The 18,815-nt window shown below is 34.9% G+C and overlaps 1 protein-coding gene across 1 annotated transcript; it reads left to right on the top strand.

Moving 5' to 3' along the window:
- Positions 1 to 174: 174 nt before the first annotated feature.
- LOC105329705 (mitochondrial import receptor subunit TOM70) lies at positions 175 to 17,417 on the top strand. The gene is made up of 11 exons (XM_034443906.2): positions 175 to 454; positions 10,679 to 10,858; positions 10,955 to 11,081; positions 11,245 to 11,354; positions 11,644 to 11,976; positions 12,521 to 12,655; positions 12,908 to 13,013; positions 13,101 to 13,228; positions 13,364 to 13,461; positions 15,521 to 15,643; positions 16,869 to 17,417. Exons 1-11 carry the CDS (start codon positions 206 to 208, stop codon positions 17,041 to 17,043), a joined length of 1,764 nt encoding a protein of 587 aa, XP_034299797.2. The 5' UTR covers positions 175 to 205; the 3' UTR covers positions 17,044 to 17,417.
- Positions 17,418 to 18,815: the final 1,398 nt, after the last annotated feature.

Consider the following 18,815-nt stretch of genomic DNA (forward strand, 5'->3'; position numbering starts at 1 on the left):
AATAGATTTTGCGGATAAATATAGATTAACATCTGCAAACTATAATTAACATTCGTTAACTATGGTTAAGAGTTGTTAATCATAGTTTGATTATGTACCGTTTTGTATGAAAAATATTGATATTGTTTGAGATAGATATTATCCGGGAAAATAATATCTGTACTGATGGGGTTTTTTCAATCACGTGACGTGTTGGGAGAACATCATGGCAGCCGCCAGACAAGTCGGCATGGAAGTATCTGCTGAAAACAGTAATGATGCTTGGCCAAAATGGAAAATCGGACTGGCAGTTGGCGCACCTATCGCAGTAGTGTTGGGAGGTTTATGGTATGTAAGGAGACGCAGAAGAAACCAAACCAAAAAGAATAAGGATGAAAACAAAAGTAGAACAGAAACCCAGAAACCGAAAGCAGCGAATTCACCAAGCCGCAATGTTCCAGAAAACTCTGAAAAGGTATCAAAAATAATTTCAAAAGAATTTGTGTATTCTTTTACGTATTAGGTATCAAGGCGATGCGGAAATAATGCTAAATATAATGACCTTCACAGTTTGATATGATATTTTAAAGTCAGACCCCAGTGACTACATTCAGTTATTGATTGACGAAGTAGATATTTATAGTCTGAGTATTGTGAATGATAAATTGGAAACATATATAATCAAGGTTCTGTTCCATCAGTTGAATCATTGAATAAGGATGTTGTAATTTTTTCATCAATGTGACTGTCATTGGATGATCAAACTTGTGTACTACAGTCATTTAAAGGACATATCGCATGTTTTTCAATTTTCGGAATTTTTTAAATAAAATCATTCTATACTCATTAAAAATGAAGTTTATAAACGTTTTAATAAAATATTCTGCCTATTTCGTAAGTTTGAAAGCGATGAAATTCAAATGTCGCGATTTGCATATTTTCTCTACTTTCTCTATTTTCTCGATCTACCCCCCATGATGTGTGACGTTATATGCGACCTCAAGTGAGAAGGTGCTCTTAGCCATCTTTGTAATTGGATTAGATTTAAATGACAATTAAACTAATTATCACATATTAAATCGCCGATAACGGGACATGATGGTGTTTTGTGCCTCCTGCGGGTGTTCTAGCCATCAGAAATGGGGATTTGGACTGTTGTTTTTTCAAGTCGGATAAATACTATAAACCAGTTTGCGACATCTAGGTTCGAAAATGATCAAATTACTTATTCCTATCGTCTGACTTTGTAACACATAGATTGAATGGAATCATAAGTGGAAGTGCAGTGATTTTTCTGTTTTTAAAAAGTGGTATTTTAAAAATTGAAGTGTTGGTCAAATTTCCATGGGACAAAATAGTATTGTACATATTGATAAATTATACAGTATACAAACTTTGACTAGGATTAGGGCAACACTGATTATGTTAGCCCCAGAGGGAGGAAATAATGCTGGGGCTGGGATGATACTATTACTTAGCTGATTGGTAATGTGACAATATATAAGATGTGAAATGATACATATCATGATACACTGCCACTTAATTAAAACTTGAAAAGGAATAAGAAGAAGACAAAAAAAGAATTAGGCCAAAAAAAAAATATGTGTGTTTCCGGTTTCCCGACCGACCCTATTTTTTATGCGCCGACCCTAACACTTTTTATTCCAAATCCAGATTATCAACCGTAATTGGTTTAAACAATAGAGTCTTTACAAATCAGAGTTTAAAAAATGCTTGTAACATTTCAATAGAAAACACCACTTATCAAGGTGTTTTAAAGATTTCTAAGTGCAGATTGACAGCATGGATGAAAGTTATCCTTGGTTATTTTAGCTAAATTATCAATGCAATAAATAGTTTTTTAGGGCAGTGATGTGTTCAAAATTAATATAAAGATGTACATGAAAAAAGCAGAGGCAAAGTTTTTTTTATATTTCTGGGTGTGGAGACTGCAGACATCGTAAGTCTTTGAATAGGCCTAACAATCATTCACATTATAAATATGATTTTAAAATGCTGCATTTCAGTTGCAAATGAAATTTTAAAAATTAGTCTTAAACCATTAATGATGTATTCATTTTTTTAAAAACATTATTGAAAAGATTTAATTCTAAGGCTCTCGTCTGATTAACCAGAATTTCTTCTGTTTATGAATTCAACAACTACAGTTACCATATTAATGTATACTGTTATGTCAGTTGACCAGGAAAATAGGGGTGCGTCTTTTAACCCCAAGGAACCCCAAGGAACCCCAAGGAAACCCCAAGGAACCCCAAGGAACCTCAAGGATACCCCAAGGAACCCCAATGACAAAAATTAATAAATTTTAATACCCAAGGAGTCTTATTGGACTTCAAGGGTCACCTCTTAGTACCCCAAGGGTACCCCAAGGAACCCCAAGGAAACCCGTAAGAACCCCATGGAACCCGAATGATAAAGTTATTAACCAGTGATACCCCAGGGGTCTCATTCAAATCAAAGGCTCACCCCAAGGTACCCCAGTGATAGAAATTAATAACTATTTATACCCAAGGGGTCTCATTTGAATCGAAGGGTCACCTCGTAGTACCCCAAGGATACCCCAAGGAACCCCAAGTATACTCATTAGAACCCCAAGTAACCCCAATAATAGAAATTAGTAACTAGTGATACCCCAGGAGTCTCATTATACCCCTATACCCCCACAAATGAAGTTTAGGGGGGTATATTGGTTTCACCCTATCCGTCCCTATAGAATTTTTTACTACTGCATGGAACAGTCTGAAAATTTGTACATATGTTGATCACCATCTGAAGATGTGCACCTGTAATTTTTTTTAGGATCAGACAAGATTTAATGATTTTATGACAGTTTTCATTTTCCTCATTCTATTTTTTGTTCACTGATGTTGAAAAGTAAGGGAGGTAATCCTTACAGATTTTATTAATTAATAGCATTAAAAGGGTGCGTCTTTTAACCCCAAGGAACCCCAAGGAAACCCCAAGGATACCCCAAGGAACCCCAATGACAAAAATTAATAAATTTTAATACCCAAGGGGTCTTGTTGGACTTCAAGGGTCACCTCTTATTACCCCAAGGGTACCCCAAAGAACCCCAAGGAAACCCGTAAGAACCCCATGGAACCCAAATGATAAAGTTATTGACCAGTGATACCCCAGGGGTCTCATTCGAATCAAAGGCTCACCCCAAGGTACCCCAGTGATAGAAATTAATTACTATTTTTACCCAAGGGGTCTCATTTGAATCCAAGGGTCACCTCGTAGTACCCCAAGGAACCCCAATAATAGAAATTAGTAACTTGTGATACCCCAGGAGTCTCATTATACCCCTATACCCCCACAAATGAAGTTTAAGGGGGTATATTGGTTTCACCCTGTCCATCCGTCTGTCCGTCTCTCTGTAGATGCAACTTTGTCCCCCCTATAGAATTTTTTACTACTGCATGGAACAGTCTGAAAATTTGTACATATGTTGATCACCATCTGAAGATGTGCACCTGTAATTTTTTTAGGATCAGACAAGATTTAATGATTTTATGGCAGTTTTCATTTTCCTCATTCTATATATTGTTCACTGATGTTGAAAAGTAAGGGAGGTAATCCTTACAGATTTTATTAATTAATTTATAGCATTAAAATACCCTAAAATATATTTATATAAATACATTCAAATGGAGGTTTTTTGTCTTTATGCGTTAACTAAATTTATCTTTTATAAGTATTCTATCAACTAACAATGCAGAATTTTTGTTTGTCAATGATAAATTCTTAGGAGCGGGCTGAATTCATTTGTTCCAAGGGGGCCATTATCTGAGCCATGGTTTAGATGGAGCATGTGTGTATGGAAAATTGATAATCTGTAAAATGGGCAGTGGCTTTTGGGCTAATTTAAAAGGAAATAAATAATTACATTATTAAAATAAAGAAGTGAACTATTTTTAGAAGTTGTTTAAATTTATTAGTCATGCAAGTAAATTGATGAAGTGACCCTATAGGGAATTTAATTTAAATTATAGATTTAAAATTACTGATATGATTGTAGTGTTTCCGCAATTTTAAAATTGTTTGTATTATTAAATTTTCTTTCTTACATATTTTTACATAGTATGGTAATGTTTTGGAAGTTTGTTAAATTTAACAAGCCTGTCAAAGAAAATCATATATAAAGTCCTATGGGATCAATTTTCTGATATGGAGTTCCATTGTACCATAGCAGAAAGTGAGGAAAATTTGAAACAACTAACTGCATCTGCTAAGACTCTTATTAGAAAGATATTCAAAGTTTTACATGTATCAACAGAAGAGCATTGCTTGGCTACCGGTATTTCCATTTACTGCGAAGGGTGGGATTATTGTCATTTTGTTGGTTTTTCATTAAAACAATTAAATAAAAAAAAATATCATCAGATACATTAATTTGTAAATATATTACTGTTATACATATGTATTTAAAGTGATAAGTACCCCAAAGAACCCAAATGAATCCCAAGTATACCAAAGAGAACCCAAAGGATACCCTTGAGAACCCCATAGATACCTCAATGGTGGAAAGTAAATTTGATGACCAAGGCCGGTCTCATTAAAAATCAAAGGGTTACTCCTGATACCCCAAGGATACCCCAATTATAAAAATTGATAACTATTGATACCCCAGGATACTCCTTGGAGTCCAAAGGTCAACTATTGGTACCCCAAGGATACCTGTAGGAACCCCAATTGCAAGGTACCCAATTGATAGAATTTAATAACCACCCCAGTGGTTGTACTGTAAAACATATTACTAATTAATACCCAATTACTCAATGGAATATCATAAAAACATCTGGGCAACCCAAGGAACACTTGTGATACCCCAATACATACTGGTATGATAAAAATAATGTTTCTCCTGACTTAAAATATCTGTTCACTTTGGATGAATTTAACAATTAGTGTTGTCAAATCAGTTGAAAATCATAATCGAGTACCGTTAATCAGCAGAATTTGTTGTCTATTACCAACTGATGATCAGCCAATATTGAATCAGTAACAAATTATATCAAATTCATGAAAATAGGGCACTAAATTTTATGTCACCACAAGGAAGTCTGCAATTCTTCCGGTGAACCATTCATATGAACACATAATATGACAATGTTTCTTCGTTGAAATTTTCAAATGAAGTGGAGAAAGATATTGTTCAGTTACAAAGACCCAAACTTGTTTTACTATTGACATAGGGGGTGTTACCCTTATTGGAGTACTTTTGAGAAAAGACAAGAAGTGATCATGGAAGTGTGGAGTGGGGCTATCTCCCCTTCGTGGGTACAACACAATGGATTGACCCATTACGCATGCAGAATGTTCACCTGAGAGGCACCAAAATACCTGTTAATTGCAGGTAGACACCCGTTGTATATTGGTGGTAGCTCTTGGACAGGGATTAAAGGGCCAACATAACCCTTTACATGTATACACAATGGCTTCACCATCACTGTTGCAATATATTTACCTACACCTACATCTCCTTGTTTATTGGTAGACAACCCTTGTGAATTTTGGGTGTCTTCCGACTTTGCTATAATTCTGAAATTTTTATGGGTGACTGATTTTAGCTAAGTGGGAATGGTGCTCAGGTAAGGGTTTCAAAGAACAAAGGAAATTAATTACAGGTAAATTATAGTCTGTTCAATTATTGACCTTAAGTAAATTTTTAATAAAAAAAAAAAATAACAGGCAGTTTTTTGAGATTATGTTTAAAATAAAGTTAAAATAATTAATTAGATACTTGTAATGGAAGTAAATTTTGATAATTAAAAAGGGTTTGTTCTATCATGATTGATCGTACAAGCTAATTTTCATTTCATGTAAAATAACTTAATATTCATTCTTTTGAGGAGAAGGAAAATTATGACATTACTACCCCTTCTATGTCCCTTTTCAAGAACCTTGAAAAAATAAACATTATATGGTTCAAGTTTTGGGCTGTTGATTTTAATAATGAAAAAAACTATAAATGTTAATTTTATAAGAAATGCAGAGGAATTATCACGTACATCATACAAATTTGGCTATAGTGGTTATGATATAAAAGAATTAAATGCTCAACAACATGCATGTACATTTAGGACTACATTTTCAGACTGATGGAACTATTTCAATATTTTACCCCTGAAATTCAGAAAAATTCTTGTAAAAGGACTATAAATATGATATGGGCCTAAAATGGCCCCCTAAAATGAACATCATCATTTAGATATATATGTGATGTTTTTACATAATGTTCATTTTGATTCAACTGCCCAGAATTTAGAAATATGACATCGTAAAGACAACCTTTTCCTGCCATTTTTAGCATAAAACAGCTTGTTTTCAAGCAGTTTTTCTTTCAGAAAAAATAGAGAGCATGTTTGAACAAACAAAAAATTTTTCCCTGTTCAAGCATGCCCTCTATATTTCCCATTCATAAAAAGATAAGAAAAATGTAAATTTTTGACTGATTTTGATTGAAATATAGAAATAGCGTCACTTATGACGTCATTTTCTGCCAGTGAGTGCAAAAAAATCAAAAAAATAGGTGAAATATAAATTTTACATCAACTCTTCTAAAATATAACATAACATATTATTGTACCTGAAACACTTTAAAAAATTGCGAATAATGGGGGCCAAATTTAACTCATATCATATATATAGTTCTTTTGTACTTCAAATCACCATCTACCAGTTGAAGTGGGAAGATGGGAAGGTATCCCATTAAATGAAAGATTTTGTCCTCTCTGTTACAAAAAACGTATAGCCGATGAATTTCATTATATTTTAGAATGTGATGCAATATCACAAGTCCGAAACAAATTTATAGACAAAAATTTTTCGGCTAGACCAAATGTGTTTTAAAGTATTACATATTAGGGTATCCTTGGGGTTGTATGGTGTATCAAGAGTTATAAATCTGTATGATTAGGGTATCTTTTGGAGTTCCTTGGGATTTCTGTGGGGTTCCCTAGGGTTTATAGAGGTTTTTAGAGGCGTGTCTGGGATACCAATGAGTCCCCAGTGGAATCAAGAATTTTTAATATGAATTATTAGGCTATATCCTTGGGGTTCCATTGGGTTCTATGGGGTATCAAGTTTTATGAATCTGTATTATAAGGGTATCCTTGAAGTTCCTTGGGGTATCCATGGGGTTCCATGGGATACCTAATGGTGTCTGGGATATCAAAAAGCCCCGAGGGTGTATCCAGAGATATAAAATTGTGTTATTAGGGTATCCTTGGGGTTCATTTGGGTATCAAAAGCTATATTACTGGGTATCCTTGGAGTTCCTTGAGGTATCCATAGGGTGTGTCAGGGATAACAATGGGGTATCTGTATTATTACTATTAGAGTACTATTAGGGTATCCTGTAGGTTTCTTGGGGTACCCATGGGGTTCCCTGGGATACCTTGTGATTTGTCTAGGATATCAAAGAGACCCAAAAAGTATCAAGAGATATAGTGTATCCTTGGAGTTCCATAGGATAACAACAGTTATAAAATTTATATAACCAATACATGTATAAGAGTATCCCTAGAGTTCCTTGGGGTATCCGTGAGTTTTGTCTGAGATACCAATGAGTCCCTACGGGTATCAAGAATTTAAATTTGTATTATTAAGTTATCCTTTAAGTTCTTTGAGGTATCCTTGGGGTTCTGTGGTGTATCAAGATTTATGATTCTGTATTATTAGGGTATTCTTGGAGTTCCTTGGGATATCCCTGGGGTTCCCTGGGATTCTTAGAGGTGTATCTGGAATACCAATGAGTCCCCAGGGTTATCCAGAGTTTTAGATTTGTATTGCAGCGTATTACGGTATCCTTGGGGTTCTATGGAGTATCAAGATTTATGATTCTGTATTATTAGGGTATTCTTGGAGTTCCTTGGGATATCCCTGGGGTTCCCTGGGATTCCTAGAGGTGTATCTGGAATACCAATGAGTCCCCAGGGTTATCAAAAGTTTTACATTTGTATTACAATGTATTAGGGTATCCTTGGGGTTCTATGGAGTATTAAGAGTTATGATTCTGTATTATTAGGGTATTCTTGGAGTTCCTTGGGATATCCATGGGGTTCCCTGGGATTCCTAGAGGTGTATCTGGAATACCAATGAGTCCTCAGGGTTAATAAGAGTTTTAAATTTGTATTATTAGGGTATCCTTGGGGTTCTATGGAGTATCAAGAGTTATGATTCTGTATTATTAGGGTATTCTTGGAGTTCCTTGGGATATCCCAGGGGTTCCCTGTGGTTCTTAGAGGTGTGTCTGGAATACCAGTGAGTCCCCAGGGGTACCACGAGTTTAAAATTTGTATCATTAGGGTATCCTTGAGGTTCCTTGGGATTCCTATGGTGTATCAGGAGTTATAAATCTGTATTATTAGGTTATCTTTGGGGTTCCTTGGGGTATAATTGGGGTACCAAGGGTAAGGGGTGACCCTTGCACTCTAATGAGACCCCCTTGGGTATCAATAGTTATTCATTTCTGTCATTGGGGTATCCTTGGGGTTCCTTGGGGTTTCCTTGGGGTTCCTTGGGGTTTCCTTGGGGTTCCTAGGGGTTCCTTGGGGTTAAAAGACGTGCCGGGAAAATAGAACTAATAACTACTATATAATATATTTGTGGTAATGAGCATTATACTCAGTTAATCTATAGTGGCTGTCATATTTATATTTTCTATTTACATGAAAATAAAATCTTCGTATACATTCCAAATTAATCTTAGACTTAAGAAAGCTTTAATTCTGTAACAGTTGTCACTATTCACAATTGCTCCACCTGTAAAATACATTTTATTAATGTATAGAAGAATCATATGCTAGGAAAGGGGAAAACTGAAAAGGCCAAAAAAAAAATATGTGTGTTTCCGGTAACATGTCCCCCAAAATTAGGGTAGGTAGGTAGGCAATTACTTTTTTTTTTTACTTGACTTTTTATTTTAACTTCACATTATATTTAACTATTTTTTATGTAAACTGTATGTGGAAACTTCAGGCCTCTCACACCAATTTTGGTACTGGGGCCGGGGCCAATGGATTGGGAAAAATGCGACGTTTTGATAAAAATTGGGAATTTTTTTTTACTTTATACGTACAGCCCCCTGAACAGAAAACTAGGGTACTGGTATACTGATAGGATTTTTTTAAAATTAACATTTTTTAAAATTATTTTTAAAACTGGCAACATTTGCGTATAACAATGAGAAGGAAAAAAGTTTATTCGTAGAGTGTGATACAAGTTTCTTAATGAAGATGTAAAATTTCCCAAAAGGTTTTTGTGTAATTACTATTTATGTCAAATGGCAAACAAAAAAATGAAACAGTTTATCAGAATTTTAAAAAAGTTATCTTATTTGTATTAATGTAAAATTTAATTTATTTTTGTATTTATACCTTTTACAAATAAATTTTTCGATTGTGTAAGCTGAATGACATTATATATAAAATCAGTCTCTGTACTTCTGTGTATTTGGGGTATTAGTCTAACCCTCTGACCCACTTACTACCGTTTTGTAGAGGATCTGTTTAGACAAACATTTTTATAATAATTTTAACATTTATTGCAGAATTATAAACTATTAACAGCTTATCAACTAACTGTTATATCAAGATTAAATTAATAAACATCGTATTTTAATTAAACTGTCTCTGTCTGAGGAAATTCTGGCCAAGTTACAGATCACAAGAAACAGTTTACAATGCGGTAGTGTTGCACATCTTCACAGTGTTTTCATGACTGCTGAGTATACATAATAAATATTTAGAATAAATATGGTTTTCTTTTAGTTACATTATTTATTTTAGTCAATCTCAAATTGGGAAAAACACACTCAAGTTTGGGAAAAAAGATGCCTTTTTCACGTTGGGAATTGGGCCGAATATCGGCCCAAATTAATTAGAATCGAGAGGTCTGAAACTCTTATAAGCTCTTCTCCTCCCTCAAGAAACATATGAAAAAACGTGATAGTGAGCCCCAACATGTGTGCCCTGTGTGTTATAAAACATTTTATAATAAATGGGAAATGACTCGTCATCTCAATAGAACTCATTTAATGCCTTGAACGTCGATCCTTTGGCTTTGCTTGCTTCAAAATTATGAATTTCTCCGTATAAATTCCCCACAGACCAGAGCCGAGAAAAGCTATTTATTGCATTAATTTCGGGTGAATGCAGACATTTTTTTTAAACTTTTTTAACTTAAACCCCATGACAACAGGTGGACTTGGGGTTGCGATTCCCGCCATGTTGTTGAGTTCACACGTGAAATCTTTTAAATGCTTGAAAAGACGTTTTTTTAATTCATTTTTTACAAGCGTCTTTTTAACTGCGCGTGTTATGAAGACTGTAGTTTTCGAACAAATTACGGTACATAATCCGGATTTGCAATAAAAAGTGCTAGGGTCGGTGCGTAAAATTAGGGTCGGTCGGGTTACCGGAAACACACGTATTTTTTTTTTTGGCCAAAGCTCAACAACAAAAAAAAAAGCCGACCTACCTACCCTATTTTAAAATCTGATGAAATAAGAGACACACATATTTTTTTTTTGGCCTTATATGGAGAGTTTGAATCACTTAAAGTCAAATATGATCAGTTTGACAAGTATCAAGAATGGTTGCACAGGCAAAATAATCCATGTAATATGAAAAAATTAACTGAGAGTGATAAAAAATCATTTTTGATACTGCAGGAACTGTCACCTAGTGAGCAAGCACAGGCAGAGAAGAACAAGGGCAATAAATATTTTAAAGGTGGAAAATATGACCAGGCCATTAGTTGCTATACAAATGCAATTCAGATTTGTCCAGAGGGAGACAAGGAATCATTGTCCACATTTTACCATAACAGAGCTGCAGCCTATGAAAAACTGGTCAGTTCCAATATGTTGATATTTTAAGTATCTAAATAAGTAAAACAATGTGAACTGTTGTGTTAAGTGTCATTTTGTTCCAATTATCATCTGTAGAAAAATACAAAGATGGTGATAGAGGATTGTAATGAAGCTCTCCGTCTCAACCCTAAATATCAGAAAGCTCTGACAAGGCGAGCAACAGCTTGTGAACAAAGTGGGGATTTGACACAGGCCTTAGAGGGTATGTCATCTAACTTCCTTTGAAAAAAAATTCTTAAATGATATTCTTATTTGATTTGCTATAAAATATGTTACTACTATCTTGTTCACCCATTTTCTTACCTCTGTTTTGCACATGTGCAAGTATTTGTTATGTGGAAGTTAACATTGAGATTTTTTTAAAGATGTTACAGCAGTATGCATCTTGGAAGGCTTCCAGAACCCCCAGTCTCTGGTGACAGCTGACAGAGTCCTAAAATCCTTGGGACAGGCCAAGGCCAAAGAAGAGTTCAAGGTCAGATTATCTTATTTCTTAGAACTCAGTCATAGTATGAAAAGGCTCTGATCGATGATTGAAAACTATTGTTAATATCTTAATGAGTTGGTTTCTTACAAAGTAAATACAATTTAAGATTGAGCTGTGAAAACCTAAATGTAAATTATAATAGAAGTAAAGGGAAAAAGAGACAACTATTATAAAGATGTAAGTTTGTTAATAAAATGTTTCTTTTATTCTTTACTGAATCCATATGAAATTTATTGACAAAATTATTGATGTGCACAATGTATATCTATAATTCCAGAAGAGGAAGCCTACGATGCCCTCTAAACATTTTATTCGTACGTACCTTAATTCCTTCCTGAATGACCCAGTTATAAACGAATCTAAGGCCTTGATGTCACAACAGAATGGCCACTCTGATGAGACTGGTGCATATCAACAGGCCCTACAAAAACTTGGGGCCGGGGAGTTTGAGGGGATCATAGATCTCTGTACCAAGGAAATCTCAGAAAATACCCAGAAGGCAACTGAAGCAAGGCTCCTAAGGGGAACATTTTACTTCCTGTGTAACCAGCAGAAGGAGGCTCTGGAAGATTTTAACCAGGTCTTGGCAGCAGAACTCCTGGATAAGAGAGTAAGTTTAATTTTCTATACTGTTTTTTGATCTTTAAGTTGTAGTACCAATGTGTTTACTTGAAAGATATACAAGTAAATTGTTTGATATGAAAAAGTTATGATTAATTTTATCAGGGAGTTTTTGTTATGTCTAATCAAAGAACAAGTTTGGATTCACTTATATTCAGTTAATGCATGTACAAGTATGCTCAAGAGAAGATAATGAAATGGCTTGCATGTACTGTGGAATCATTAGAATTCAAGGTGGCTCAATTTTCGTGGTATTCGTGAGTAGCCCTCACCCACGAATTTACTTCCTCCGCGAAAACTGAATATGATAGATTTAGTTTTTCCACTGAAACTGAAAACCGACGCATCCACCAAATTGCATCCCCACGAATAAGCAAAAATCCTACAATCCACGAAAATTGGCACCCACGAAAATAAATGATTCCACAGTATGTAGTTTTGTTGATTGGAACTGTGCAGCAGTTGTATCAGATCAGTAACTGTCTGTTGTAGTCTTTTTTGTGTTAGAATGATGTGGTTTCTGCTTCCGACAGATGAAGGTCAACGCCCTGATCAAGAGAGGAAGCCTGTCCATACAACAGGAGAAGAATACCGCTGGATTGGATGACTTTGCCACTGCCATCCGGATTGATCCGGATAATGTGGATGTCTATCATCACAGGGGGCATGTAAGTCGGAGTTCAATCAAGTCTGGGTTTATAATGCTCAATATTTTCATATCAATTTTTTTTCCTATATAGTGGGTGAAGGTAAATCTTAATATTTTTCTGATACATACGTTTATGTAAACATACAGCATGTTTCTATTTACCTGGTAACATAGAGTGTTTCAAGGTAGTGGTTATTTAGTTGTAATTTGTAAAATACAATGAAACTAGGTCTTATTGAGTAAGTATTATTGTAATGCTTTGCTTTTACAGCACAATATTCAGATGGACAGAATCGAGGATGCCATCAGAGACCTAGAGAATGCCATCAGTAAATGCACAACATTTGCCCCCTCTCACGTCCAGAAATCCTTCGCTGGTAAGGATGCTCTTATCTTTGTCTTGCTGTTTTGTGGTTTTATGAAGTCATCTTGATGATGACATGACTTTTTTACTTTGTTTACAGACCACAAGAAAGCAGCATCCCAGTTGATGGGGATGAACCTTCCCCTCCCCCAGTCTGTTCTACAGTCCTACAAAAACTGTGTGGACATGTTCCCAGACTACGGAGATGCCAGGGCGCTATATGCTCAGGTGAGAAAAGCTTTGAGTTAGTTGTGTAAGATACATGCATTGGTTAAAAACAAACTTACTGTATCAGTTGGTAAACTTCACTCTAATATGTTTCTAACATGATGTGCGGTACAATATAACACTGATTTATTTCAGGCTCTCGGTGACGCAGGAAAGTTTGAGGAGGCTGATAGAGAATTCAGTAAAGCCATTGAACTTGAACCAGACAATGCTACAGCTCTTGTACACAGAGGGTAAGTGAACCAGACAATGCTACAGCTCTTGTACACAGAGGGTAAGTGAACCAGACAATGCTACAGCTCTTGTACACAGAGGGTAAGTGAACCAGACAATGCTACAGCTCTTGTACACAGAGGGTAAGTGAACCAGACAATGCTACAGCTCTTGTACACAGAGGGTAAGTGAACCAGACAATGCTACAGCTCTTGTACACAGAGGGTAAGTGAACCAGACAATGCTACAGCTCTTGTACACAGAGGGTAAGTGAAGCAATGTCAAATCTGAGATTGAGATGGCAAGTGAAAGAAATTACATCTTTAAGAAGAGATGGAGGGGGACTGAAGGACATGCATAATTTGAATTGAAAATGGCATTATGCTGAAAAAAAATTGAAGAACTATAGTCCCAAGGGAAATTTGGGTTGATGGAGCGTGGACTATAGCTACATGGAAAATTCAGGTTGACAGACCTTGGAGCTACAGTTCCATCCATACAAAAAACTGTATATTTATTACGCACAAAAAGTTGGGCATGGTACACAAACTTTACATAAACATGTTTATAAAAGCATACTGAGTATATTTTGAAGTATTGACAAAATACAGAGTGCAGAGATATCATTTACAAAAAGGGGTCAACTTCCATCTTTCCTATCAACATTACAGCATATCTAAGGCAGTATATGATGATTGTGGGATGATTTTTGTTAATGACAGGTGTAATGCACCATTTTGGTTGAATCAGTTGTAAGCTTAGGTGTTGAAGGACTGATTTAAAGATGGAGAGGATTGCAAAATAAAGGACTATGTGCGGTTTTATGCATTTTTTGCCCCCAAAATTAAAGTTTTATAAAGCGTTTCAAAAATAAGGGTGAAGATAGTTAGAATCATATTAAAAATAAGGGTGCAAAAGGTTATCACCACAGTGACGTCATAATGTATAAATGACGTCATGAAGATAGCCTAATTTTGATAAATTGATGTTTTGAAGCAAAATATAGGTGTTTTCCGATGGTTTTTCGACTGGGAAACATTGAGCGCAGGCTTGCTCAAGTACCATTTTTTAGTATAATGTGTATAATTATCTGAAGAAAAACATATGTTAAAATCTTACTTGAGCAGACCTGCGCTCTATACTTCCGAATGCAAAATATAAAGCAAAAATGAGAATATTTTCATCCGTTTTGCAAATTTGCGGGAATAAGGTCATAAAGGTGACGTCATAGATAAATTGCCAATGAGCAATGGTGGTTAAAATCAAGATAAAAGTGATAGGCGTCCACTATACTATGATTTATGAAGATTTGATTTTTATACGACAATATTTAAGAATTGGTTAAAATTGGGGGCAGATATTATACCATATCGCACATAGTCCTTTACTGATAAGGTTCATGCAAAAATTTCATCTGAAGTGACAGATTTAAGGTGGCTCACTACACCTTGAAATATTTTCTCAATCAGCAGAAAATTACTTGATTATGATAGATATCATAATGGATTAAAAGCATTTAAGTCAAATAGGCAAAAAAATGTTCAATTTTGGATGAAATATTACATTTTCGAAAATTTAATTAGTAAACATGAACAAAAGCTCCAGGCAGATTCGAACTAATGATCTGCGGTTCGGAAGCCCAATACTTTAACCACTAAGCTACGACGATATATAACCCAATCGAAAGATCGAAACAATTTAACAAAACATTTAAATTGCCATCTTGTGTGGTAGTGTCTTAAAAAGTATAAGTCTGGGTGTAGTGAGGTACCGTAAATAAATCCAAGATGGCAGCGACATGTACAGTACCTTGTGTAATATTAGGCAGAGGGTATTAATTTTTTATTATGAGAAAAATGTAAAGAGTCAGGTGCCTGTGCTTTGAAATCTATGATATTATAACAACAAAATAGTGCATGTAATTTTATATTCTTGCAATTTGATATAAAACAGTGAAATCTTGGACTTAAGTACTTGCTTAGAATAAGGAATTTACAGTATCATATTGCCATCAAGTTTGGGGTATCTTTTAAGGGTTCCTTGATATATAATTATCGTTTTATTTGCCTTTTGTTTCAGGTTGTTGCAACTTCAATGGAAACAGAACATGAAGGAGGCTACAGCCATTATTAACAAAGCCATTGAACTGGATCCCAAATGTGAATACGCGTATGAGGTTCTCGGAACTCTAGAGGTCCAGAAGTAAGTGTATTTGTGTACAATCCAACACCAATAGACATCCATTCACAAAGTCTCTCTCTTCTAATATACCGGTACTGGTAGTTTTTGAAAAAACATCTTTGAATTTAATACATTTTAATTGTGAATTGCAGACTGTGCTATTGTACAAGATACTTGAAAGTATGTAAATTTGGGGTGAAAAAAAATTGTATTCTGTCCATTAAAAGATGGTACAAAAATATAGACTATTGAGTTATAGTAAATTAAAAGGATCATATTTAATTTGAAGAATATATACCATATTTGGTATAAACCTCTAAAACCTCCATCTCAATGTAGTTTTCATACAGTGTTCATGTAAAACATTTGGCTTTTATATTGAAAATTATATTGTTGATGTTTTAAATTTATTATCATGTTTACAATACATTTAGCTTTGAGAGTGAGTTAGGTTCAGTGGTACATAATGGAGAAAAAAAATATTTATTAAAAGGCTCTTGCACTTGCTGAAATTTTGAGGTTGACTGAGTCACTCAGGTGACCTACTTCGTATGTTGTCATGTGACATGCATCGTTCGTTAACAATTTTACATTTTTAACTTCTTGTTGAAAAGTACAAAACCATTTTTGGTGTGAAACATCTTTATGATTAGAGGAATTTAAATTGTGAAATGGATGGCTCTTCCACCCCCTGTGGCGTCATAGGCGGAGCCAAATATGCAAAAATAGCAAAATTTTAAAAAAATTTCTTCTCTATTTCCACACATGTGGGGAAAAAACAATGCATGGTTATTGTGTCCATAACGCTCTTTATCAAAATTGTGAAATTCATAGGTTAAAGAACTTGAAAAGTGAGTAGATTTTAAATGTCCCATAGGGAGAGTGTCCATCTGGTCCCTGAGGATTTGGGATGGGTGGTTGTTTTAAATAAAACATGTATGCTTGCCACCTTGTTTTAGTTTATCTATGAAAACATATAAAACCTATCGTGAAAGTTAACAAATATGGGAAAAATATTTCTAATCAGAGTCTTGCACTCTTGCAATATCAAGTCATGCCCTCTATTATGATCTTAAACATTTAAGTCCTGTTAGAAAGATTTCATTTTTCTTTTACTGCAGAATGAAACTTAAATGCATATATGAGATTCCTTGACAGGTCTTTGTTTGGGCTAAGGTACTCAAGTGACTGTTAAGGCCTGTTGGCCTCTTGTTGACAATAAAGTCCACCTGTTTTCATCTTGAAGGGGACCAGGCAGCATGGAGAAGGCAGTGGAGTTGTTCCAGAAAGCCATATCTCTGTCCAGGACCGAATCAGAAATGGCACATCTCTTCTCCTTGTCTGATGCCGCCAAAGCTCAGTTAAATGTGGCCAAGAAGCTTGGAATTAACCTTCCTGGTCTTGGGGCAATGAGCAGTTGAATTAAGAACAGTAACAGGATTCTGATTAACCCGAGGCATTTGCCAATATAAAACCTTAACATTACTGTGATCTTATGTTGATTATGTGTGACTTAGTCTGTGTGTGACATTAAGGCAGTTAATCTTATAATATTAAATTTAGACTGCATATGAGGGTATATTCTATGAGCTGGTTCAAGTGAAGTACTAGTTAATTTTATCTATGGGTTGACCCATGCTTCATTCCATTTCCTCATTCAGTGGGACGTACTGCTAGAGGCGTGGACTTTTTATGTTCATTCTGTGATGATTTTCTTCATTTATGTCTGTAAAACTGTTTTGTATGCAAAGAGTTTGTTAACAGTATATTAGTCACATTAAATTTCACAAAATTTTCTCAGTTTCATTGATAAAATCGTCCTAATAAAGAAACAGAATGCTTTTACCTGCACAAAGGCTGCCTATAAACTGAGTGAGGGTGTGATGGTCCAGAACCAAGTCATTTGATTAAGGTCACCTCATCATCTGTTCAGTCAGAAAGTTTTTCTTGCAGGGTGCAAAAGTTGTTTTTTTTTTGGTAAACTTAGGTGAGTCACCTGACATGAGGTTGTTTGACCAAGGTAACAATATGTTGATGAGGAATTCAAGTTAAATTTTTTTCATTAGGCAGGTTAGTTAAATATTCGACCTTTAAAATCATCAGGTGCTTCACTAAACGGGCGCCTGTAAAGTGCGAAACGAAATCGAAACGGAACGAAAACAAAAATCGAAACGGAATTTAAACAAAACTAATATCAATTTTGATTACATAGAAATGAAAATAAATTCATTGAAATAAATTTTGATCCATAAAATATAGCTACCTGTATGTTTCAGATTGCCGCTGTAATTTTTTAAGCCGATTATCCGAAATTTGCAAAAATTATAATTATGTAAATAAGTGATGTACATTCCTGTACCTTTTAATGTTTCTAATTTGTTTCATTAAATGATATTCAGACACACAGGTAGTTATATTTTCTGGTTCAAAAAATTATTTCAATTAATTTATTTTCACTTTTATGTAGTCAAAATTGATATTAGTTTTGTTTAAATTCCATTTCGTTTCGTTTCGATTTTTTGTTTCGTTTCGATTGGTTTCGTTTCGTTTCGATTTCGTTTCGCACTTTACAGGCGCCCTCACTAAACACAGTAGAAATCTTGGCACTAACAAGTACTCGAAGGATTATTTATATTTTTTTTAAAAATACATTTAACCGAACTCGTTATTCAAAAGACAAATAAAGTATCAAACGTCAACAACCCTGAGGCCAAGCTTAGAGGAAACATAGGCGGCTCATGGTTTGTTGTGACCTGACGGCGTGTCATGACCCTGACCTCATGTTATTTATGCAAGGTCTAGGTTATTTGACCAAGGTGAAGGTCTCATAAGAAAATGCCAGGTCGGGGATGTTCGTGTTAATCTAGATTTTTATTGGAATTTGCACGAGGACTGTTGATGGAGGCCATTATATTGTATTAACTGTTTTGATTTAAACAATAAAATGCTTTCTTTGGTGATTCATTCGGGATATGAAGGTAGCGACATTGCAGGAAAAATACATATGTTAATTTTTCTTGCAATGATCGCTACCTTCATAACCCGCATGCATCATCAAAGAAAGCATTTTATTGTTTATATTAACATCTTTCTTTAACTAATTAATAAATTGATTATGAGTAAAATTCACTAAATTACTGTTAATGTACATAAGTACGTTAGCTAAAAGAAACAGCCAAATCGTCTCTTGTGA

This window comes from Magallana gigas, chromosome 2 (genome assembly GCF_963853765.1).
Source record: "Magallana gigas chromosome 2, xbMagGiga1.1, whole genome shotgun sequence".
Lineage (NCBI taxonomy): Eukaryota > Metazoa > Mollusca > Bivalvia > Ostreida > Ostreidae > Magallana > Magallana gigas.